At 38.1% G+C, this 26,745-nt stretch overlaps 1 protein-coding gene across 1 annotated transcript in view; it reads left to right on the top strand.

Annotated features, from left to right (window-relative positions):
• The window catches only part of LOC150078247 (disintegrin and metalloproteinase domain-containing protein adm-2-like), a 232,142-nt gene that overhangs the window by 184,690 nt on the left and 20,707 nt on the right, over positions 1-26,745 (top strand). Inside the window, exons 11-12 of the mRNA XM_090384510.1 lie at positions 9,642-9,719; positions 25,931-26,042. Coding sequence (XP_090240636.1) covers positions 9,642-9,719; positions 25,931-26,042 — 190 coding nt within the window. The remainder of the gene's footprint in view (positions 1-9,641; positions 9,720-25,930; positions 26,043-26,745) is intronic.

The raw sequence follows: 26,745 nt of genomic DNA, 5'->3' as shown, positions 1-26,745 counted from the left end.
TAAAAGAAATCAGGCAGGCACATAACCAATCTGTACAGTTAATTTTCTACACCATGTTCATAAAAGTCTTTTGGTTGCTGCTGGAACTGTTGTTTTATAGTTTCATTCAATTCAGCATCCATGTGGAATTGACTTCCAGCCAGATCGTTTTTCATTCTTCAAAATTCATGAAAATGCATGACTTTTTTTTTTTTTTATGTAAACCCCAAACACGAGAGGTATTAGAACCTATAGTACTTAGTACCGTGCTTGGGTCGGAGGTTGAGAAGACGAAAGAAGATATTTGTTGACATTGGACTTGAACTTCTGTAGACTGTAATTTTCAGGAAATATGTATGAAGGAAGGTTGTTCCAGAAAATGGCAGTTGAATGAATAAACAAGGAAGAAGAAAAGTTGGTTCTTTGAGTTTGAAGTTGGATAGTAAATGGATGTTGGCTGGTGGCGGCACGTGTTTGGACTGTTTTGAAAGAGAGAGCGGGAATTATAGAAGCCAATTCAGAAGAACAGTGCCCATGGAAGTATCTGTAGAAGAGGCATGCAGCAGAAACAGTACGTCTATGAGACAGCGAGTGGAGAGCTCTCTGTTAGAGATGAATCATTAATTACCCTAACTGCCCTCTTCTGAATGGAATCAAGAAGCCTGAGAGAGGTTTTGGGGGTACCATCCCAGATGTGGGAACAATATTCCATGGCAGGGCGGATTTGCGATTTATACAGAGTGAGCAGCTGTTTGGAAGAAAAGTAACGCCGAGAGCAAAAGAGAAAACCAAGTTTTTTAGATGCAGAGGAAGCAATATTTGTAATGTGCTTGTGCCAAGAGAGATTAGAAGTCAGAGTAATCCCCAAAAGAGATATATCATTTTGCCTAGAAATCGGAGTGTCACTAAAGATAAGCATAGGAGCAGAAGAATCCTTTATATGAGATATAAGACAAGACTGAGTTTTAGAAGGGTTGAAATCAACTAAGTTGTCTTTGCCCCACTGGAGAATTACCTGAATATCTGCATTTAAGGAATTGGTAGCAGATTTTCGAGAAGTTGAAGCTGATTGAACAGGGCAAGGTTTCTCAAAATGGAAAGTGGAATGCAATGTGCTATCATCGTCAAAACTATGGATAGGATTTCCAGTCAATGAAAGGTCATTAATATACAAGAGGAAAAGAGTGGGGGAAAGAACTGAACCTTGGGGGACACCAGCATTAGTGGAAAAGTTAGAAGACAGAGCCATCTACCATCACCCTCAGTGAGCGATCAGAGAAAACTGGATAACCAATTACTAAAAACAGTTGGCAAACCATAAGATGGAAGCTTGTTTGGAAGACCCTTAAGCCAAACATGATCGAAAGCCTTTGAGATGCCAAGAGCAACTACTTGTGTTTCACCGAACCTTTCCACTGAATTAGTCCATAAATGGGTAACATAAGCCAGACTATCACCAGTGAATTGACACTGACGGAATCCATACTGGCGATCATTGAGCAGACAGAAGGTTTCTAGGTATTTTAAGAGTTGGCGGTTAATTTATCCATTACTTTAGAAAGAGTAGAAGTAATTGTAAACGGATGATAATTGGATGGGAGGGATTTGTCACCCTTTTTAGGAACTGGCTGGATATGAGTAAATTTCCAAGCAGAAGGAAAAACACCTTTGGAATAAGAAAGTGAGAAAAGGCGGCAAAGAATAGGAGTAAGTTCAGGAGCACAGGTTTTGAGAACAAGTGGAGAAATACCATCGGGACCTGGAGCTTTCTTAGCACCAAGATTCGTCAAAATCCTTCTAACATCCTTTTGATGGAAGACCACAGGAGGCATTGAATGGAGCGTGTTGGAAATGGTGGGTGGTGTTTTACCAAGATCATTAATATATGAGTTGGAAGAAAAATGGGATGTTAGCAGGTCAGCTTTATCTTTGGCTGAAGTGACAACAGAACCATCTGGTTTGGAGAGAGGTGGGAGCAGAGATGGGCAAAAGTTGCGGCCAATAGCTTTGGCAAGGGACCAGAATGCTCGGCTACCATTAGAGCAAGAAGCAAGTTTTCTACTCTTAGCCTGTTCAAACTCTAGTTTGGACTGATTAAAAACTGCTTTACAATTGTTGTGAGCTTTGGTGTAAGCAGAAAATGAAACTGAAGAATTAGAAACGAGCCAATTGCGATATGCAACATTCTTCTCTTGAACAGCCCTAGCACATTTATTGGAAAACCAAGGTTTAGATAAAGGACGAGATTTTAAAGTGGAGTGTGGGATAAAGGATTCCATTCCTGCAAGAATAATTTCACTGACACGATCTGAGCAAACGTTGACATCAGAAGTTTTGAAACAGTAATCCGACCAAGGAAAATAAGAAAAGAAATCTTGCAGGTCATCCCATTTTGCATTCTTGTAATGCCAAACAACACGAGGTTGGGAATAGCCATGAGATAAAGGCTCCATTGGAGAAGAGACAATCACTAAGTTGTGATCTGAAGTGCCTAAAGGACCTCTCACTTCGACCATGTACTTAGAAGGGTTGTTTGTGAGAAAAAGATCAAGCGAGTAGGCTGTATGATTAGGATTATCTGGTATTCTTGTAGGTAAATGAACAATCTGTGCAAGGTCATTAGTAATTGCAAAAGCCTCAGCATCTCGACCAGCTGGGTCGGTGTGACTAGAAAACGGAAGCCAGCTGGAGTTGTGAACATTAAAATCACCAAGGAAAATTACCTCACTGTTAGGAAAGTTGGACTGTAGAAAGTCAAGTTGCAAAGAGAGGAAGTCAAAAAAGCTGCAAGTGATTAGTGGAGTTGGGAGAATGGTAGAGACAACAGATGAATTTTACACAATGAGGTAGAGAGATTTTAAGCCAGAGAAGATCAAACAGAGTAGATTCCAAATTGCCAAGTCTCTGACAGGGAATATCAGAACGGACATATGCACAAGTACCACCTTTGAGGCGAAAGGAATCATACAGCGAGTAATTTGGTCATCTGAGATGAGCAGTAGTTGAATCAACTGATAACTGAGATTCTGTCAGAAAAAGTACATGGGGTTTGGCAGAGTGCAAGTGGAAATGGACATCATTAAGATTAGAATTGAGACCACGTATATTTGTGAAATGAATTAGGAAGTGCTTGGGAGGTTTAGATCTTTTTGCAGATAAGCTTGCTCTATTAGTTTGACAATTCATGGTGTATTCAATAGTGAGAAAAAGTGGGTGGGACATGCTGTATGAAGTAATGAAATTTTTGGATATGGCTTACACGTGGTAAGAATATACCCAGATCCTTGACATAACATGGCCTTGACAATGCTCCCTGCATACACACTACTCGGACTCCCTCCAGTCACTATCTGGCAGAGTAGAGGTATCAAGATTATACACTAGCTGATCCGGAAGCCTCGTAGAGAGTTACCATTAGGTTCGGTCCGGTGTACTAACTAGCGGCCGACCTGCGAACACCGTTTTAGAGCTGTACCCTCGAAATGTAAGGAATATTGGATCTTGCCACGATGTTCATCATAACCTCAAAAGTCATCAATCATACTGCATGATGGAAGAGATAGGAAAGGGTTGACTGGAACTTTGCTCTAGAGACTAAACATGGGTTCCACCACTTCAAGCCTCCAATAAGCAAAGTGGTGGTATTGCACCGGTTGATGAGTCATCTACCACCTTGTACTGCCTTGTACTGCCTGCCTGCCTATGTTACCAGGTAGTACAAGGTGGTACTGCCAGGCAGTACCACCTTGTACTGCCTGGTAACATAGAGGGGCGGCATTCCTCCATGTGGTGTGGCACCACACCACATGGAGGAATACTACAAGTCCGGCTATTCTCAGTAGCTTTCCAGTGTAGTTTCTAAATGCTTGCCATGGTGTGTGGAGTTTCTAAATGCTTGCCATCATGCAACAAATCAGCCAAACATCCAGGTCTCTTCTTTTTGATGGTACATTGTAGATGAATTTTTGAGGATTTGTGTGTAATTTTGTGAGTTGACTGTTTCACTTGACTGTTTAACGGACTGTTGCTGCTGCACCATTTCATGTGTAGACATGAAATGGTGCAGCAGCAACAGTCCGTTAAAGTCAAAAAACAGCATGAACATAACCTTCCTAATGCTTCCAAAAGTCTTAAGTTTTCAAAGTGCCTGCACCCATGGCTCATCTATAGCACTGTCTACTGGCTTTATTTGGAACAGCCAATTTTAAAGGTGGTGGTACTCTTCAGTCATTTAATAAGGTGGAGATGTGATCTGTAATCCAATTTAATTTTTAAATAATAGTGCATTCACCATGGTGTGGGGATGTGATCTGTAATCAGAATTTTTAATAAGGAGAAATAAAACCTGTTGAAATTTATTACAAAATGATCACTCAGTATGGCAATGCCTGCACAAGTCAATAGTAAATCTATGGTTGGTTGAATAAGTTTAAAAATGGTATTGAAATTGTTGAGAATTCTCCTTGACCAAGGAAAGTGTATCATGTCATGACACCAGGAGTGGGAGTTGCAGTGGCATTAGAAGAGTTCACACAAAGAAACTGTTGGATTAATAAGGAAGAAATTGCCATTAGTAGTGATAATTTGATTGTTGCTTTATAAGCTGCCGGAAAGCCAGCTTATAAACCAACAACAAAAAAAAAAAAAAAAAAAATCCCTTCCCACATCACCTCTCCATCCTTCCAATAATCTATCTAGTTTTTCCTCCTTGAATTTATTCAAACTATCCACCTCCAACAACTATCCTGCAATCATCCTTCCTCAGTTTGAATTTATGTCCCACCCACAAGGGTAGTCTGAGCAAGAGCAAGAATGTCATCAGCATTGAGCGCATTCTGAAGAATGCTCGTTGTGAAGGTATTTACAATATGAGATATAATTAAAATGATGCCAACCCTAACTACTTTGGTAGATGACTATGAATTGTACAAAGGGATATCACTTCCTTATCCCTGCTAGCAAAATTTCTTGAATATCATTGACTAAAAAGCTTCTAACAACAACATCAATAGTTTTGGAACCTCCTGCCTTAGAACTCTTCTAGGGTACTCCTGGACGGACCATATTACCATTGCACCAATTTTAGAAAGTCTTCAGTAACCTTTGGTGACGACCCTCCAAAAAAGTCAACTGAGATGGCTTGGACACCAACTTAGACATCTGCCAGCAGATCATTTTATTCGCTTGCACTCTACAAACCAACAAATGGCCGTAGGGATCAAAGGAAACCCAAAATTCAATTTTGGCAGTAGGTAGTGTATTACCATTCAAGTGATTTCAGGTAGTGCAATACCATGGCAACTCATGAAGGTATTCACAATATGAGACATAACTAAAACAATGCCAACCCTAACTATTTTGGTAGATGGCTATGAATTAAACTGATGCAATTGTAGTAACCTATACGCTAGTCATCCTACTTGCCCTAAAATACTCTATAGTCTATACCAGTGGTCTCAATCTGGCGGCCCACGGGCCGCATCCGCCCCCCCCCCCCCCCCCCGAAGCAATTTTACATGGCCTACGAATACATTTCAATTATGTATTTGTTGTAAATACGGTGCTTATATTCACTCTCATCTTGTTTTTAAAAAAATTCCGGCCCGTCAGCTGCTTTCAGATTGTGCATTCGGCCCGCATGCAATTTGAGTTTGAGACCACTGGTCTATACTACTGCACACCATCAGGCATCTCTCATATTGTGGAGTTATATTTCATAACTGGATTGTCACTATTGAAACAACCAGGGTATCTGTACCGATGAGAAGCCAATAAGCTTCAAAACGGTGCCGTCTGGGTGGTGGTATCTGTCAAGAATAAGTAACGTTAGTCTTCTCCACTGGGGGAGTGTTACTTATTTACACTTCAAAAAAAAAAACCAAGTAGATAAAAAAATGCAAATTATATGCTTCCCTCTTCACACAGGTAACTATCCCTTTGACCTTTGAATTTATTCAAACTGTCAGCCTCAGCTACCTGCGAGGACAACTTGTTCCAGCAATCAACGACTTGCTGGCTAAAATAAACTTTCTACAATCTAATCTAAACCTCACCCCCTGTAATTTGAATTTATGACCCTTAGTTCTGAAAGTCTTTAGAACAGTACAGTAAGAATTCCACCTTCATTCATTTTACTAATCCTTCTCAGTGCCTTATAAATCTCAATCAGGTCGCCTCTGAGGTGCCTGGTTGCCTATCTGTGTAGCCCACATAATTGGAGTCTTTCCTCATATAGTCGTCCTTCTGCAGATATTACCATTTGAGTAACTCGTCTTCGGACCCTTTCAAGAGGCTCAGTCTTTTTTTTTTTCAGATGAGGTCTCCATACTTGAACCCAGTATTCTAGATGTGGTATTACAATTGCCTTATACAGTGCGATTATGATCTCTCTATCTCTACATGATAATGTTCGATAAATCATTGATAAGACACCATGGACTTTCCTAGTTGTTGCCTGTTTACACTGTTTAGAAAACTTCATATCTACCCATATCATAACTCCCAGATCCCTTTCTTCCTCCACCGTTTTTAATTCAACCCCACCAAATATGTAATTTATTTGTGGGTTGCTATTCCCCAAGTGTAAGACCTTGCATTTAGCATCATTAAAACATAGCTGCCACTTTTCTAACCATCTTTGAAGGCTGTTCAAGTCATCCTGAAGGAGCACTGCTTGGCACTGATCATTAATGATTCTTTATGTAATCTGCGAATTTTGGTGTTATGCCTTCTATCCTTTGTTCGATGTCATTTATGAAAATGAGAAACAACAGTGGGCCAAGAACTGATCCTCGAGGGACCCCCACCCCTGATGTTACACCAATCGGAAGAATATCCATTAATCACAACCCTCTGCTTCCTCCCTACAGCCACCCAGCAATCCATCTTAGAATCTTACCAGTAATCCCAATCTGTTTAAGCTTGTTCAGTAACCTCTCATGAGGAACCGAATCAAATGCGTAAAATCCAAATAAACTGTATCGGAATTGTTCTCTAAATCCAGCTCATGAGTAATTGTAAAAATAGCCTATTAAGTTATTTAAGCATGATTTACCCTTAACAGAGCCACGTTGTGTGTCCTTCAGAATGCCATATCTATCCAAATGTCCCTGGATTGCACTCTTAATCATTGCCTCTAAAATTTTTCCTATCACTGAAGTCAGACTAACCAGTCTGTAGTTCCCCAGTTGGGAGTATCTTTATCACACTCGGTGGGATTCCTTTTATGAGAATAAGCCACATGAAAATCGACCTGCTTCACTCAGGATCAAAGATCTTATTCTGAGTTGGAACATTGATTTAGCTGATATTTTTCAGAACACAACTGCACCTATTCCACCTTGGACGTATGTTTGTGCCTCACATGACACACATTTTCTCCAGTGGGGGAAGAATGTCATATCTCCCAATAACATGAGACAGTTGCACTCAGCTCATGCTACTCTTAACTCCGATTTCTGTAAAATATATACTGATGGGTCCAAAACTGATAGTATGGTAGGTGCTGCAGCTGTTTTTCCTACATGTACAATTTCAGCCACACTATCTTTATCATGCAGTGTCTTCACTACTGAACTTTATGCCATCAAGTTAGCACTTAGTAAGATTATTGAACTTTGCATCTCACCCGCAATAATTTACACGGATTCCCTCAGTGCTATCAATGCCATAAGGAAGAATTTCTCCTCTTCTCATCCACATTGAAAGAAATTCATTCCCAACTATTTTCCTGTAGTGTGTCCAATCAGTCAATCACCTTTTGCTGGATCCCTGGCCATTCTGGCATTCCGGGAAATGAAAGTGCAGACTTTGCCGCTAAACATCCTCAACCCACTCTCTCACAACATCCTCAGGTTCCATACACTGATTTTAAACCTGTTATTCGTAAAGCATGTTACAACAACTGGTCACAGATATGGAAAAGGAATACTAACAGCAAACTTTACCAAATAAAACAAGAACCAAAGCTGTGGCTCTCTTGCTTCAGACCAAACAGACGTGAGGAAGTGGTGTTGGCAAGGCTAAGAATTGGACATACGCATCATACCCATCTCTACTTGCTATTGGGAGAAATCCCACCTCAGTGTTCATCCTGTAACAGTCGGCTTACGGTCTGCCATTTTCTGCTTGATTGTCCCCTGCATTCAACCATCTGGTCAAACACTTTTCAATCAGTTTCCAGGCTTAACGTATCATCTAATTTATCTCATATTCTAGGAAACAATGCAAATATTGAAGAACTTTTAATATACTTAAAATGTATTGGCCTATACAAAAATTATATAATTTAACAACCATAAAGATAGGGTCATGCAATTAAATGATGAATAGACACAATTTGGCCTCAGTTGCCCTAGTGTCTTTAAACCCAACAACAACAGTCTGTAGTTACCAACTTCACTCTTAGAACTGCTTTTATGTATTGGCAATACATTGGCATGTCTCTAACCCAAAGGAATCGCCCCTGAGTCCAAAGATGCCCTCGTAATTAATTACATTCCCTTGTGCTCTCCCTCAAAACTACATGGTATATGTCATCAACTCCAGGAGCCTTACTAGTCTTTGTGCTCAAAAGTTTTTCTAATAAACAGTCATCTGTAATTATGACATTGCTAATTTCATATGACTTGGCCTCACTCACACAGCCCTCTTCTCAATACAAGGGGTATTTTGTCAGTAAAGACCAATGCAAAGTACCTATTCAATTCATCTGAAACATCAGCTGGGTTATCCAAGGCTTTCAAACTTTTCAAGGCCTTATCCAAATTGCACAAGGGTCCAATCTGATTAGCTGGCTTCTTTGTTGTATTCGCATATGTCAAAAATTAATTAATTCACTAATCACATGGGTCAGAACTGTACTTAGAAAAATCTAATTCTTATTAAGTTTATTGTTACCGTTTGTTAACCCTTATTTGGTTACATGGAGGATAATAGTCCTCCCTCTGTCATATTTGACTCTGTCAGTCATGGTTGATATTTTTATCTGTAAGGATGAAGTTCTCAGTAATTTTCTGCCTAACCCTAATTAATAGATTCAGTTATGGTCAGTAGTCTAAGTAATTTGGGTACAAATTGAACTGGAGAATAACAGTCCTCCACATTACCAATTTTGCCATGATTCCAGTTTTGATTTCAGAGTGTGGCATTTTTGGTTACTCTGTAAACATGAATTATTTTATTCTGATCTCACTCTTATTTTGTTATTAGTTTCAGTTCTAGAGTCCAATGTTTTGGATCCCTGTGTAATCATCACAGATTTATTTTTTTATGTGTAAACAGATGTTGCCATGTAGCACTGCAGATGAATTAGTGTACAGTATATGGATTTTAGTGCGGGTTCAGACATAACTGTTAGAGTGGATTAATGAATGTATGGATTATGAAATAAATAGAGACATTGGGTGGGTAGAGGTATTGGGGCACACGACCATCGAAGGGTTAAACTCTTATCAGTGTAGTTAACCCTAATATGAGTTTATATGTTTGGAGCAGGAGTTGGTAGTCTGTACTTATAATACTGATAATAAATTTCATTCCAACATTTAGTCAGGGGTGCTTTTCATTTCATAATTTTAAGTAAGCCACTTTTACCATAACTCATAACAAAGTTTGTCATAGATGAACAGTATTATAATAAAATTTTATAAACCCGATTTCAGGTTTGCCTTAACCAGAAATGTGTGCCTTTATCAGAAATGAAAAAGGTGGAATGCCCTTATAACTGCTATGAAAATGGGGTGAATATAAGTATTTTATTTCCTTTTATTTTGCTTTTGTATATATATATATATATATATATATTGATTTCACTGCATATTGATAACATCCTAGGATGTTACTTTCAAGTGGCAGCAAGATTATTCACTATTTGCTGATTTTTCAATCGGGTAGCACATGAGGTTTAAGTGAACCCATATGCCTACATTTGAAAAATCAGCAAAAAAAATAATTCAAAATTATTCACTTTTTTGATGCCAACTTTATTTTCAATATTTTCTGAACACAACTGCGAAAACTCCAAAATATATGTACTCCGATATAAAAATATATGTTTTTATATTAAAAATGTATTACTTCATTCATGTAATATTAGGTGGTATTAATTTTTAATTAATTTTGAGATAGCCTTACTTGTCCTGATAATTCATTTTACAATTTCTTCTATTTTAAAAGTAGTATTTATGTATACTTTCAGTGTAGAATCTTGATTTTTAACTTTAAGTAATGATTTAGTGATATAATTTCAACACATATTAGTGAATTAGTTTGTGCATTTGCAACAAAGCAACAAATATGCATTCTTGTTTATACTTCGGCACAACCACCAAGTTGGATGAGTTTACAATAAATCATGAATTCAATCATTAATTATGTTTAGCAGCCATGTGCTTGAACCATGGTCCATTTAAAAATAAAAAAAAAAAAAAAAAAATTAAAGAGCATGTGTTGTACTCTTGCTTCTAACCACTTTGGTATGTCAAGGTATGCACATTGTGTTGACTCTTACTGTTTTTTAATGTTTATTATTAGTTTAAGCCATTATATTATTTAGATAGAGATAGATTTAAGTTTAAATACAGTTTTTTGACTATTTTCATGTAACTCAGCCGCCATTTATAACATTACTTATATAGGAAAGTAGTTTCATTATCCAATGTCATGGTCACCAATTTCAATCTTGTGTATATCATTTAAAGTATGAAAATCCCCTGGTCGCACTTTGAGTATTATCCACACTTCTCAATCTATGTACAGCTAGTTAAAGTCCCCCATAATAAAAATGATTTTCTTGACAACTCCATTTGTACATATAATACTCAATGCATTTATTAGGTTTGTAGCACATTCTTACTCTGTTTTATGGCTACATACTCCTTGTCACAACAGATTGACATCATTCTGACATTCCCCATCCACTAGATATATTTGTCTTGAAGCTTTCTGCTTTCTGCTCAAAAGCATAATCCCTCCTGTCCTTCCTGTATACATTATACTTGTATTAAAATATTGAATGTAATACATCAGAACAGTGCCATATTTTCAGTATTCCATATTTTTCTATTATACTAGCATTCATCAAATTTATTAGATTACTTCTAGCATTAGTATAAAACATCTTAGACACTATCTTTTTAAGTTCTTCCAATCTTTTTCCATGTAGTTGCTTTTTTTTTTTTTTTTTTTTATAAAAACCCCAAACACAAGAGGTATTAGAACCTATAGTACTTAGTATTGTGCTTGGGTTGGAGGTTGGGAAGGTGAAAGAAGATATTTGTTGACATTAGACTTGAACTTCTGTAGATTAATTTTCAGGAAATACGTATGAAGGAAGGTTGTTCCAGAAAGCGGCAGTTGAATGAATAAACGAGGAAGATGAAAAGTTATTTCTGTGAGTTTGAAATTGGACAGTAAATGGATGTTGGCTGGTGGCGGCACATGTTCTGATTCTTTTGAAAGAGAGAGAGAGCGGGAATTATAGAAGCCAATTAAGAAGAACAGTACCCATGAAAGTATCTGTAGAAAAGGCATGCAGCAGAAACAGTACGTCTATGAGACAATGAGTGGAGAGACTCTGTTAGAGATGAATCATTAATTAACCTAACTGCCCTCATCTGAATGGAATCTAGAAGCCTGAGAGAGGTTTTGGGGACACCACAACAGATGTGGGAAAAATATTCCATGGTAGGGCGGATTTGCGATTTGTACAGAGTGAACAGCCGTTTGGAAGAAAAGTAACGCTGAGAGCGAAAGAGAAAATCAAGTTTTTTAGATGTAGAGGAAGCAATATTTGTAATGTGCTTGTGCCAAGAGAGATTAGAAGTCAGGGTAATCCCCAAAAGAAATACATCATTTTGCCTAGAAATTGGAGTGCCACCAAAGATAAGCACAGAAGCAGAAAAATCCTTTTTGAAAGATATAAGACAAGACTGAGTTTTAGAAGGATGGAAGTCAACCAAGTTGTCTTTGCCCCACTGGAGAATTACCTGAAGATCGGCATTTAAGGAATTGGTAGCAGATTTTCGAGAAGTTGAAGCTGATTCAGCAGGACAAGGTTTCTCAAAATGGAAAGTGGAATGCAATGTGCTATCATCGACAAAACTATGGATAGGATTTCCAGTCAATGGAAAAAGGTAATTAATATACAAGAGGAAAAGACTGCGGGAAAGAACTGAATCTTGGGGGACACCGGCATTAGTGGAGAAGTTAGAAGACAGAGAGCCATCTACCATCGTCCTCATTGAACAATCAGAGAGAAAAATGGATAACCAATTACAAAAATAGTTGGCAAACCATAAGATGGAAGCCTGTTTAGGAGACCTTTATGACAAACATGATCGAAAGCCTTTGAGATGTAAAGAGCAACTGCTTGTGTTTCCCCAAACTTTTCTATTAAATTTGTCCATAAATGGGTAACATAAGCTAGAATATCACCAATGGATAGAAGTAATTGCAATGGGACGATAATTGGATGGGAGGGATTTGTCACCCTTTTTAAGAACTGGCTAGATATGAGCAAATTTACAAGCAGAAGGAAAAACACCTTTAGAATAAGAAAGTGAAAAAAGGCGGTAAAGAACAGGAGTAAGTTCAGGAGCACAGGTTTTGAGAACAAGTGGAGAAATATCATCAGGACCTGGAGCTTTCTTAGCATCAAGATTCGTCAAAATCCTTCTAACATCCTTTTGACGGAAGACCACAGGAGGCATTGAATGGAGCTTGTTGGGTAGGGTTGAATAGGTGTTTTACCAAGATAATTAATACATGAGTTGGAAGAAAAATGGGATGCTAGCAGGTCAGCTTTATCCTTGGCTGAAGTGGCAACAGAACCATCTCGTTTGGACAGAGGTGGGAGCAGTGATGGGCAAAAGTTGCGGCCAGTAGCTTTGGCAAGAGACCAGAATTCTCAGCTACCATTAGGGCAAGAAGCAAGTTTTCTACTCTTAGCCTGTTTAAACTCTAGTTTGGACTGATTAATAACTGCTTTACAATTGTTGTGAGCTTTGGTGTAGGCAGAAAATGAAACTGAAGAATTAGAAACAAGCCAATTACGATATGCAACGTTCTTCTCTTGAACAGCCTTAGCACATTTATTGGAAAACCAAGGTTTAGATAAAGGATGAGATTTTTAAAGTGGAATGTGGGATAAAGGATTTCATTCCTACAAGAATAATTTCACTGACACGATCGCAGCAAACATTGACATCAGAAGTTTTGAAACAGTAATCTGACTAAGGAAAAGAAGAAAAGAAATCTCGCATGTCATCCCATTTTGCATTCTTCTAATGACAAACAACACGAGGTTGGAAATAGCCATGAGATAAAGGCTCCATTGGAGAAGAAACGATCACCAAGTTGTGATCTGAGGTGTCTAAAGGACCAATCACTTCGACCGTGTACTTAGAAGGGTTGTTATGAGAAAACGATCAAGCATGTTGGCTGTATGGTTAGGATTGTCCGGTATTCTTGTAGGCAAATGAACAATCTGTGCAAGGTCATTAGTAATTGCAAAAGCCTCAGTATCTCGACTGGCTGGGTCGGTGTGACTAGAAAACGGAATTCAGCTGGAGTTGCGAACATTAAAGTCACCAAGGAAAATTACCTCACTATTAGGAAAGTTGGACTGGAGAAAGTCAAGTTGCAAAGAGAGGAAGTCAAAAAGCTCCAAGTGATTAGTGGAGTTGGGAGAATGGTAGAGACAACAGATGAATTTTACACAATGAGGTAGAGAGATTTTAAGCCAGAGAAGATCAAAAACAGGATATTCCAAGTTACCAAGTCTCTGGCAGGGAATATCGGAACAGACATATGCACAAGTACTACCTTTGAGGCAAAAGGAATCATACAGCAAATAGTTTGGGCAACTGAGGTGAGCAGTGGTTGAATCAACCAATAACTGAGATTCTGTCAGAAAAAGTACATGGAGTTTGGCAGACTGCATGTGGAAATGGACATCTTTGAGATTAGAACTGAGACCACGTATATTTGTGAAATGAACTAGGAAGTGTTTGGGAGGTTTAGATCTTTTCACAGATAAACTTACTCTGTTAGTTTGACAATTCATGGTGTATTCAATAATAAGAAAAAGTGGGTGGGACATGCTGTATGAAATTTTTTGGATATGTCAAGGATCTGGGTAAGAATATACCCAGATCCTTGACATAACGTGGCCTCGACAATGCCCTCCGCATACAAACTACTCCCTCCAGTCACTATGTGGCAGAGTAGAGGTAGCAAGATTATACACTAGCTGATCCAGAAGCCTCCTAAAGAGTTACCAATGGGTTCGGTCTGGTGTACTAACTAGCGGCCGGCCTGCAAACACTGTTTTAGAGCTGTACCCTCGAAATGTAAGGAAGATTAGATCTTGTCATGACGTTCATCATAATCTCAAAAATCATTAGTCATACTGCATGATGGAAGAGATGTTGAAGGGTTGACTGGAACTTGGCTTTGGAGGCTAAACATGGGTTCCATTATGCAGTATGACTGATGACTTTTGAGGTTTTGATGATTAGTTATATTTTCTGAAATTTGATTAGATATTTGATTAGTTATATTTTCTGAAAAAATTTTCAGTAATTTCCTATTATTTTTTTATGTAATCCCATAGGCCTACAATCAGTTCTGGCTCCCACTATATTAGCATTAGCATTAGTAGAGGCATTTGATGCAAGAAAGCAAGCTTATGCAGCATCAGCCAAAAAAAAAAAAAAAAAAACCCACTTCCACTTCACCCCTCTGTTCGTTCAAAATACCTGTCCAGCTGAGCCTTAAACTTATTTAGGCTATCAACCTCCACCACAAGGGATGGAAGTCTGTTCCACCAACCAACCACCCGCTGGCTAAAGGCAAATTTCCGCACGTCTATCCTACATCTGTCTTTCCTCAATTTGAATTTATGCCCTCTCAGGTGATTTTTCTGAGCTAGAGGAAGAATCCCATCAGCATTGAGCATGCTTAAACCATTCAAGGCCTTATACACCTCTATCAGATCACCTCGCTGGTGCCTAGTCTCCAGACACTGTAATTTGCAAAACTTAAGCCTTTCTTCGTAAGAGCACCCCTTTGTTCCATTCACTAATCTTGTTGCCCTTCTCTGTACTCGTTCCAGCAGCTCTACATCCTTCTTGAAATGAGGCCTCCAGACCTGTATACAGTACTCTAGGTGTGGCCTGACCATCGCCTTATACAATGGAATAATCACCTCCTTATCCCTGCTGGAAAAATTCCTGTATATCATTGACAATACTCCATGAGCTACTCTTGCAGCCCGTCTGCACTGCTCAGAGAACTTCATATCTGCCTGCACAACCACCCCCAAGTCCCTTTCATTCTCTACCACTGTCAGTGTAGTACCACAGAGTTGATACGTTGCTCTGGGGTTGCTGTTTCCCATGTGTAGTACTTTACATTTGTCAATGTTAAACTTCATTTGCCACCTCTCAGCCCATCTGCTCAACCTTTCCAGATCCTGTTGCAGCAGCATAGTGTCAGTAGTGTCCTTGACAACCCTGCCAACCTTTGTATCGTCTGCAAACTTGGTATATCGGGCTTAATATCTTAATATCGGGATGGTATATCGGGCTTAATGCCCGATATACCATCATCAATATCATTTATAAATACAGAAAACAATAATGGACCCAACACTGAGCCCTGAGGGACTCCACTAATAACATCAGTCCACGATGAGCAGTGTCCATTGATTACCATTCTCTGTCTTCTCCCCCTCAACCACCCCTTTATCCATAGCAGCAATTTGCCTCCAATGTCACACTGCTCCAATTTGTGTAGCAGTCTTCCATGTGCAACAGCATCAAAAGCCTTTCTAAGATCCAAGTATATAATATCAAAGTTATTCCCTGCATCCAGTTCTTTTGTGACTGCATCATAGTATCCAATCAAGTTGGTCAGGCAAGACTTCCCCTTAACAAAACCATGCTGTGTCTGAGCTATAACTGAAGTCTTGTCTAAATGATCCTGCAGTGCTTCTTTAACCAGTGCCTCTATTAATTTTCCTGGAACAGAAGTTAAGCTCACAGGTCTATAATTACTTGTGTCAGCCTTTGATCCTCCTTTGTGAATTGGGATCACATTTGCACATTTCCAGTCTATGGGTACCTCCCCTGAGTCCAAGGAAGCTCTCATAATTATGGCTAAGGGTTTGCTTACTTCCTTTGCTGCTTCCTTTAATATAACTGGATAGATCCCATCCACCCCGGGTGCCTTTCTTGTGTTTATCTTCAACAGTTTCTCCTCCACTTTACTCCCACTTATTTCAAGATTCTGTAGCTTACTGCTAGAGTTGAATACACCTCTGGCATTCCCCTCACTGAATAACTCCTCATGTGTGAATGTCGATGCAAAATATTCATTTAGTTTGTTAGCTACCTGAGCAGGATCATCAACACTTGACCCATCAATATCAAGTGGACCAATCTGATTCATCCCCTTCCTTCTAGAGTTTACATAAGTAAAGAACTCTTTGCTGTTTTTCTTTGCATCCCTTGCCAAGGATTTCTCGTAATCTGCCTTCGCCTGCCTAACCTCCTTTGTAACTTGGTTGCATATCAACTTGTATCTATCATAGGCTTCTGTGTCATGTGTTAATTTGTATGTATCCCATGCATTTTTCTTCTCTGCCATATGCCTCATTAGTTCATCTGACATCCATTTTGGCCTAAACCTTGAACAATATTTCTTAGTTGGTATGTAAAGCCTAGTAGCTTCCAAGATAAGTTCTTTGAATGCTTCCCATTTTGAATTTGCTGTTGGTAACATCATCAGTTGGTCCCACTGTATAGAATTTAAATACTGTCTCAGTCCATCGTAGTCGCCTTTACGGAAGCAATAACCCTTCCCTTTACCCCTAATGGTAGTTACCTCTTTGAGTAAATCCCACTTCAGCACACTGTGATCACTGCCACCTAGTGGTTCATTTATCTGCAGATTCTTAATGCATGAAGAATCATTGCTGATAATCAAATCAAGAGTATTACTCCCTCTAGTTGCCTCCCGAACATGCTGATGTAGAAAACAATCATCCAATAAATCCACAAAAGCCCTGCTAGTGTGTGAGTAACCAGCCCCCAAATTCCAGTCAATATCTGGGAAATTAAAATCTCCCATTATAAGACTCTCTGATTTACTGGCCCACTCTATTTCCCTGTACAGTTCCTTATTATACTCCTCAGAGTCATTAGGCCTATAGCAGACCCCTACTCTCAATTTTGATCTCCCAATGTTTATGTCACACCAAACTGACTCCACACTGCACTGTCCAGCGATGTCAACTGGCTTCACTTCCTTGGTTTTTATGTGTTTCTTAACTAATAGCATAACCCCTCCCCCCTTCCTATCCTGTCTATCCTTTCTGTAGACGTTGTACTCCCCAAATTGCAGTTCTGCATCCCTTATATCTGTGTGACACCACGTCTCTGATATCCCAACAATATCTGCCTTCGATGTTTTGAGCAATACCTCAAATTCATCAAATTTATTTACTAAACTCCTAGCATTGGTGTACACGCAAGTATACCTGCACCTGTTTCTATTCTTAGCTACCCTAACACAACCCATGTGTTTACTTGTACTGCAATGGCTCCCAGCAGTCTCTGAAATACCATGCATCTTGTTTTTCAGGCTTCTGCTCATTCTAATAGAAGCAGTGCAAGAATCTCTTTCACCTCTGCCAGTGGCTACTGTCAATCTATTGGTCTTTGTCTACCCCCAAGCTAGCAGTTTTCCGACCCACCTCACACTGCCTCAATAGCATCAGCAAATATTCTTGCACCCTTTCTATTTAAGTGTATCCCATCCCTGTAGAAGCAATCTCTCCTGTTAACAAGTACAGTCCAGGCTGAAAAAAATTCTACCCCTTGAGCCTTGCAAGGCTCAAGGGGTAGCCTTGCAATATATTATTATTATAAGACCTATTCACAGGTTCTGTACTACCCAGACTATTTTCCAAGTTATTGTATGTCTGAACTGGACAGTTTAAACTAGAATTTATGAATAGAGAATTCTTAAACTATTTGAGTTTAAAAATCTTGTCAACATCTTACCCTCTGCCTAATTAGCAGTTTCCATGAACCATTTAGGTTTCTGTATAGCATTAGCAAAAAAATTTTTTAACATTTCTAGAGGATTCCATCTTTACTAAATAATTTTCTTCTCTCAGCTAGAATAGACCATGCTGTGAAAAAAATATTCACAGCATGGCCTATTCTAGCTGTCAAGAAAAATTTTTCATCAATGTGAAAACTTTTTTTTCTTTTTTAGCTTTGTACATTTCTTCAAGTCTAGAATTAACTGACAAATTCTCATTATATAATCTCTCCTTGTCATGTTTAGCTAGAATTGCAGACAATAGTAAAATTTCTTTATAGCATGAGATTGAGGCAGTTCATGGTGATTTGCTTCATGATATCAGATGTTTGATGCTTTCATGACAAACACAGTGGCTAATTTCTATAGCTTGAAGCCTGATAGCTTTGAATTCACTTTGAGTTTAATCATCTAAACCATTAATCCTTCATGTTATGAAACTCATCGTAACTGGGATGCACCAGCAGTGAAACCTTGAAAACAGTTTGTTCCTTGAGGCTGTCACAGACATTCTCTCGATTATGAGAAGCTGAGCTTGCTACTTGGGAGTTTAAAATGCTGATGGAATTGATATTCAGGTAACATTCGAGTCAAGTGGGCCGAATTTTGGCAAAGTCAAATCCATTAAAAGTCAGTCATCTTGCACCTTCATGATGGTGGGATTAGTAACTCTGGGTATAACCCTTGTGTGCAAGTCTTGAAATAAGGCACTTATACTGTAGGTGACCACCCAGGTGTGAACCAATGTAAGCAGAGGTAGAGGTGTGGCATCTGCACCATATGCAGTAATGCCACTCCTTTGTGTTGCTTGTAATATTAGGTGGTAGATGGCTCTCATCAACCAGAGAAATACCACCACTTTGCTTATTGGAGGCTTGAAGTGGTGGAACCCTTGTTTAGTATCCTGAGCAAAGTAACACTCCCCCCCCCCATCTCTTCCATTATGCAGTATGAGTGATGCTTTTTGAAGGTTATGATGGATATCATGGAGAGATACAATCTTCCTTACATTTCTAGGGTATAGCTCTAAAACAGTGTTCGCAGGCTAGCCACTAGATAGTTCATCACAAAAACCCTATTGGTAACTCTCAAGGAGGCTTCCAGATCAGATAGTGTATAATCTCACTGCCTCTACTCCACCAGATAATGACTGAAGAGAATCCAAGTAGTGTGTATGTGGGGAAGAGGCATTTGAGTTTGTTTTGTCAGAAAGAAGGTTATATTCCTGCTGTGTGAATGCCATATCCAGAAATTTCATTACTTTACATACCATGTCCTCCCCACCCTTTTTTACTACTGAGTATCATGAATAGTCAAACTAATAGAACAAAATTATTTGTGAAACAATCTAAACCTACCAAACAATTCTTTGTTTATTTCACAAATATACATGGTTTCAGTTCCAATCTCAATAATTTTCATTTCCACTTACAGTCTACCAAGACGCACATACTTCTTCTTAAAGAATCCTAATTATTGGTTGATTCAACCACTTCTCACCTCAGTTTTTCTAATTATTGCTGTATTATCCTCTCGCAGGCATATATTTGTTGTATATACTTTCTCTGATGTGCTCTGGTCCCAAGTAATTTGGAATTTCCTCTTTTCAATCTTCTTTGGCTTGAAATCTCTCAACCCCACCATGTAAAATTCAACTGTTGTTCTCCCATCTCCACTGATCACTTGAAACTCTTTGGTTTACTCTCTTTGAAACTGACTTTATCCAGTCCAACTTTTCTAACAGTGAGGTAATTTTCCTTGGTGTTCATGACTCCAGTTGGCATCAGTTTTCTCGTCACATGGATCTAGCTGGTCAAGATGCTGATGCTTTTGCAATTACCAATAACTTCACACAGATTATTCATTTACCTACTGGAATACTAGGAATATTGGAATACTAACCACACAGCCAACACTCTTGATCTGTTTCTCACAAAGAACCCTTACACAGTACATGGTCGAGGTGAGTGATCCTCTAGGCATCTCAAATCACAACCTGGTGATGGTCTGTTCTCCAATGAAGCCTTTCTATTTTGGCCATTCTCAGTCTAGTGTTGTTTGGCATTACAAGAATGAAAAATGCGATGCTCTGTGCAATTTCTATTGTTTTCCTTGGTTGGATTACTGTCAGTGTTTATTCAGATCATGCCAATGAAATTATTCTTGTAGGGATGAAATCCTTTATTCCACACTCCACCTTAAAAAATCTCATCCTTGCACTGTCGGTGATGGTAGATGGCTCTGTCTTCTGACTTCTCCACTAATGCAGGGGGTTCCCGAAGGTTCAGTTCTTTCTCCTCTTATATATTCAGTTCTTTTTCCTCTTGTATATTAATGACCAATGTATATTATTAATAATCAGGATTATTCCCGCTGGCTTGGAAACAGGCTAGACTTAAACTTCTGCTTAAGTCCTTTGACAAACCCTCCAATGATCCAGCCTCTTACAGGCCCATTGCACTGCTACCCATCCTTGGCAAAGTCTTGGAAAAATTAATTGTTTCTCGTCTTCTAAATTACTATTTAGACAGAAACCTAAGTTCCCCACTTCAATTTGGCTTTACACTTGGAAGGTCTTCTGTTGATGCTATTCGTCAGGTTTTGAGTTCTGTTCAAAATTCCAATTCTAAATATGTCCTCGGTCTCTTTGTTGATTTCCAAGGGGCATTCGACACTGTTTGGTGGCCGAGTGTCCTGGCGAGGTCCAGAGAAGCCGGGGTCTCTGCTCCTATTTACCGTCTCCTTTCAAATTACTTTGATTCTCGCAGCATCACAGTTTCCTCAGGATTCTGCTCTGTCTCCAGATCTGTTTCTAGGGGCTGCCCTCAGGGCTCTGTTCTTGGCCCTGTATGCTGGAACATGGTCCTTGATGGGTGGCTCTTGGTTGATCGAGACAACATCCTTCAGATAGCTTATGCAGATGACCTTGCTATTCTGATTTTTGGTAATTCCCGCTGGGAGCTAGAGTGCAGAGCAAATGAAGTTCTAGAGGACTTGGATATCTGGTGTCAAACACATAAACTTCAAATTTCTACTAATAAAACAAAACAAATGTTGCTAAAAGGCTCTCTTGATGTGAATAGACCACCTGTTATTAAGTTGAATGGAGAAATGATTAGGAGCACTCGGCAGCATAAATACTTAGGAATTTATTTTGATGACCATCTTAATTTCAATTACCACGCAAAATATGTACTTCAGAAAATAAAAGCTATGACCTATAAAATTATTAAGATTACCAGGAATACTTTTGGTTTAAAGAAATCTTCCATTAAATTATACTATTCTTGTATATTTATACCAATTGTGTGTTATGCGGCTGGGGTCTGGGGATACAGAATCGGTAACCCCCTTGTTTCAAAAATATCTTACCCAAGCACAAAGATTCTTTCTTCTCGCTGTAAGTAGAGCTTGTCGAACTGTCTCTACAGCTGCTCTCCAGGTCCTCAGTCATCGACTGCCAATCCAATATGAAGTGATGTTACACTATCTTTTATATTGTAGAAGGAAAAATGTTCCTGCGATTGTAAAAGGCATAACATGTAATACTGACTTGCAAGAAAATGTAGACATTAAAAGAATGAGAATTGAATGTTGTAGAGCATGGCAAAATACCTGGTCCACCTCTACTTTGGGTAGGGAGACCTTTAAGTTTTTTCCCGAGGTTGTTGATTATGACAAGAAAATGGACTGGTTCAATCCTGGTTTATACATTACATTTTTATATACCGGTCATGGCAGTCTTAACTTTAAATTGTTCTCACTAGGATTAAGTAACACTCCTCTCTGTAGTTGTGGTGCTCAAGAAACTGTTGAGCATCTCGTCTTTCATTGTCCTCTGTACGACGATTTAAGACTAGACTTTCAACTTCTCACAAATGTATTTGACTGCTCCAAACTGCCAAGATTGGTTAACTGTTCTGAATGTTATACTGCCTTCTCCACCTATGTAGAGAAATTGTTTAAACGGAGAAAAAGAATTCTTGCTCCTGAGGTTTAGTAAAATGCTAAACTGTTTCTTTGGATTACTCTTACCTGATGTATTGATCAGTCTGCTGGACTCCGAAGCCCAGTATTTCACTGTACCATCACTGTAAATAGTCTTTTCATGTATAATTAATCATTGTACTTTTCATGTATAATTCATCATTATAAATTGTACACAATGTATAGGTTACTTTCAGCGGCGAATAGGGGAAACCCTGGAGCCCGCCAAAAAAAATAATAAAATACTTTGAATACTTGTATATTAATGACCTTCTTCCATTGACTGGAAATCATATCCATAGTTTTGCTAATAATAGCACATTGCATTCCACCTACCAGTTGTAGAAACCTTGCCCTTCACAAACAGCTTCAACTTCTCGAATATCCACTACCAATTCCTAAAATGCTGATCTCCAGGTAATTCTCCAGTGGGGCAAAGGTAACTTAGTTGATTTCAATACTTCTAAAACTCACGCCTGTCTTATATCTCACAAAAGGGATTCTTCTGCTCTTATCTTCAGTGACACTCAGATTTCTAGATAAGATCACAATCTCTGTTAGGGATTATTCTGACATCTAATCACTCTTTGCATAAGAACACAAATATTGTTTCCTCTCCAGGTTTAGATGTACTCTTGGTTTTACTTTTCTTTCAAACAGCTGCTCATTCTGTACAAATCTTAAATCTGCCCTACTGTAGAATATTGTTCCCACATCTGGGACAGTGCCCCTAAAACCTCTCTCAGGCTTCTAGACTCCATTCAAATGAGGGCAGTTAGGTTAATTAATGATCCATTTCTAGCAAAGTCTCTCCACTCTGTCTCATAGACAATTCTGCCTTTTCTGCATACCTTTTCTATAGCTACTTCTTTGGGCACTGTTCTTCTAAATTGGCTTCTGTAATTTCTCCTTTCTTCTAAACCAGTCTAAACTCATGCTCAGCCAGTCAGGATCATTTTACTATCCAACTTTAAACTCACAAAGGCTACCCTTGTTCTTTTTCATTTATTCTTTCAATTTCCATTTTCCCTTCATACATATATCCTGAAAATTATAATGTCCACAAATATCTTCTTTCGCCTTTTTAACCATCAACCCATGCACAGTACTAAGTACTATAGGTTCTAATAACTTGTGTTTGGGGTTTCATAATAAAAATAAATAAATAGAAGTATACATGAGTTTCGAAAAATAAGGCAATGATTTCATTTGTTAATAATGTGAAAAGTAATAGTATTAGCTATATAGTGCAAGGAAGCCATATGCTTTTACTACACCATCCCAAAAAATAAACAGATAAATAAAAAAGACAATAAAAAATAATAAAAAAATACTTATGTATTTCCCTTCTCACATAGGTAACTGTCCAACTGACCTTTGAATTTACCCAAGCTCACAGCTTCACTTACCTATACAAATAACTTATTCCAGTAATTAACAATACTGGGTAAAAGAAAACTTCCTACAATCTGGACTAAACCACTTTTCTCATAATTTGAATTCATGGCCCCTAGTTCTGTAAATATTTATAATGCAAAAATTTACCTTTGTTCATTTTACTGTCACCTCTCAAGGCCTTATAAAACTTAGTCAATTGCTCTTGAAGAAGCTTGTCTTCAAATACTTTTGAAGAAGCTTGGTTGAACTTCATATATGTAAGCCTACATATATGAAGTCTTTCTTTATATGGGTGCCTTTTTGCATGTTTCAGCAGATGGGTTGCCCACCTTTCGATCCTTTGAAGAAACTCGTGTTTTATTTTTGTGATTTTCTTCATAACATCAGATGTTTGATACTTTCTGTGGTTAGTCTTATAATTACCTTATATTGTGGGATTATATTACCACCATATCTCTAAAAGTAAATACCGATAAATCATCAGTAAGTTCCTTCTGATTGTCTACACTGCTTAGAGAGCTTCATGTCTATCCATATTATAACATCCAAATTCCTTTCTTTCTCTACTGTTTCAAATTCAATCCTGCTAAGTCTGTACATTATACTGGGATTGCTGTTCCACAAAAGTAACACCACCTTGCATTTTACTGCAATAAAACATAGCTGCCACTTTTCTAACCATCTTGAAGGAGCACTGTTTGGTGCTGATTGTTGACCATTCTCACAATCTTTATATCATCTGAAAATTTTGATATCATGCCCTTTACTCTTTGTTGATGTCATTTATGAAAATCAGAAACAGCAGCAGTTCCAAAACTGTTCCTTGTAGGATCCACTTCTAACATTAGCCCAATCTGAAGCATATCCATTATTCACAACTCTCTGTCACCCTGCAATCCATATTAGAATCTTGCCAATGATCCAAACATGTTCCATCTTATACAGTAACTTCTCATTAGGGACTGAGTCAAATGTTGTACTAAAATCCAAATAAACAATGTCAAAATTATTTTCTATATCCAGCTCATGAGTAACTGTGCCAGAATAGCTAATTAGGTTAGTTAAAAATGATTTTTCCTTAGTACAACCATGTTGTGTCCTTCAGAATGTTACACTCTTTATCATTGACTCACAAATTTCCTAACCATTGAAGTCAAACTGACTGATCTGTTGATCACTTTACTCTTAGACCCATCTTTTATGCATGGGCACTAAATCGACACTTCTCCAATCCAAAGGAATCTCTTGCAAGTCCGTCGATGCTTTCATAATTAACCTTAATGGTTCAGTGCACTCTCTCTCTCTCCTTCAAAATTACTGGGTATATGCCATTATCTCCAGGAGTCCTACTTCTGTTTAGGCTACAATGTTTGCTGTAATTTCACTATAACTAATTTCATGCTGCTCACTCTCACAGCCTCTCTTTGTTGTGAAGGGTTTTTCATCTATAAAGATTAATGTTAAAAGATCATGTAGGATAATGTTTGTTATATTTTACTGATTGGCACCTAAAGTTTTATTTGAGAAAGTCAAAGTTTTGAAATCCAAATTAAATGGCACAAAAGATAGTGAGCTTGCATGCAGTTTCTATGTTCTTTCAAGAGTACCATTTTCAACTTTGGGAACTTAAATTGTGTTCCTATATTTATTATAGGAACACAATTGCAGGTCAACGATGTCTGTAACTCTGGTTTTGAGAGTTCAGGCCATTACATTCAGTTCAGTGTTCTAAAAAATTGTGATTGAGGCAGTCATCATGCACAGTGGAAACTTAGTGTACTGTTTAATCTCAAGCTTATATCCATAAGCTTGAGAATTCATGGCCCCCTATGTAGATAGTTTTGCACTATCTACATAGTGCAAAAGATAGCATGACAAGGTCTAATCATAGCTGAGGAGTCAGCATGTAGTATAGAGTTCTTCACACCACAAAATCAAATACATGTTACTCCAGAAATTACAATAAAATATTGTGAATGATTGTACTATCATTTTTGAACTTCTCTGACATACATAGTTATCTTAGAGTATAAAAAAATAGAAAACTTATTTCTTAACTTCCAGACTAGCAAAACTTTTGTCACACCTTCAAACTGCTTGTATTGTACCTGGCACCACTCCAGTTATTGTTTATTGTGATGTTGGGTCAGGGGATATTGTATTGTCATTGTATATTTATGCTCTTCCATCTCAACTCCTACCACTGGATGGTTTAATTTGTTTTGTTGTTGAAATGCACCACTGACAGTGCTTCTACATCAAGTTGCATGAAAAATTATCAGACACAAAGCACTTGATCTTGGCCATTGTATAGACAATTTCTTAAGTTGTTACATTACTAGAGAAATCAGTCTTGCTATAGAATATGTGTTGAATACACAGTAGATATGTGTTGATAATTTACAGATAGAATGCTGACTTGTGTTAAAGAATTTCAGAATGATTTTGTTTTCAGATTTGTAACAGTAAAGGTCAATGCCATTGTCATCTTGGATACAAACCTCCATACTGTGATTATCCAGGCCCTGGTGGAAGTCTCCATAGTGGACCTGCCTCTGACCCTTATGGTATATATATATATTTTTTTAACTTATAGTTTTGCTTATTAATTTTTATGGTTTTGACTGAGAACATTTTGCTTTATTTATGAAAATAATGTCTATTGAGAGCAACAGACATTGTTTTCATAAATAATGAAACTTTCACTCTTGTAGCTTCTTATTTATTTATTTATTGAGAATGTAGTGCAAAATATATCTAACAATTTTTTTTTTTTTTTTTTGTTAGTGTTGTGCAAAATACGTACAAATGTACATATCTTACATTATACTGCATTAAAATCAGAAACCCTATTTGGAAAGCATTTTTCAATGTTTCCTTAAACCTGGGAGACACACGCGCACACACACACACACACAGAGAGAGAGAGAGAGAGACTGACTGTGATTATATGCTATGAAAATCTTGAAGGAAGGAAGAACCTTTTGAACCAGCTCTTAAATATTTCCAGATAGCATCCTCTTAACCCTTCCAGTGGTGAGTTTATTGGTTTATTGCACATCTGTGGGTCCCTTACATTGAATTTTCATAATGGCAGGTTCTGTGAAGCAAGTTACTTTGTGGAATTTTGAAAAAAATGAAATGCTGTTCTCTTCTGATTCTGGTTCGATAATCAAATCAATAAAAAAAAAAAATTGTCAAAAAAACTTTAAGCTATGTTTTAAAAATAAAACATGTCATTATTACCTTTTTGTGTTGTAACAATATCCT

Source organism: Mastigoproctus giganteus, chromosome 11, assembly GCF_048544385.1.
Source record: "Mastigoproctus giganteus isolate SK-2022 chromosome 11, ASM4854438v1, whole genome shotgun sequence".
In the NCBI taxonomy this organism is placed as follows: Eukaryota; Metazoa; Arthropoda; class Arachnida; order Uropygi; family Thelyphonidae; genus Mastigoproctus; species Mastigoproctus giganteus.
Note: the sequence above shows the minus strand (reverse complement) of the source record. Positions and strands in the feature narration are given on the sequence as shown.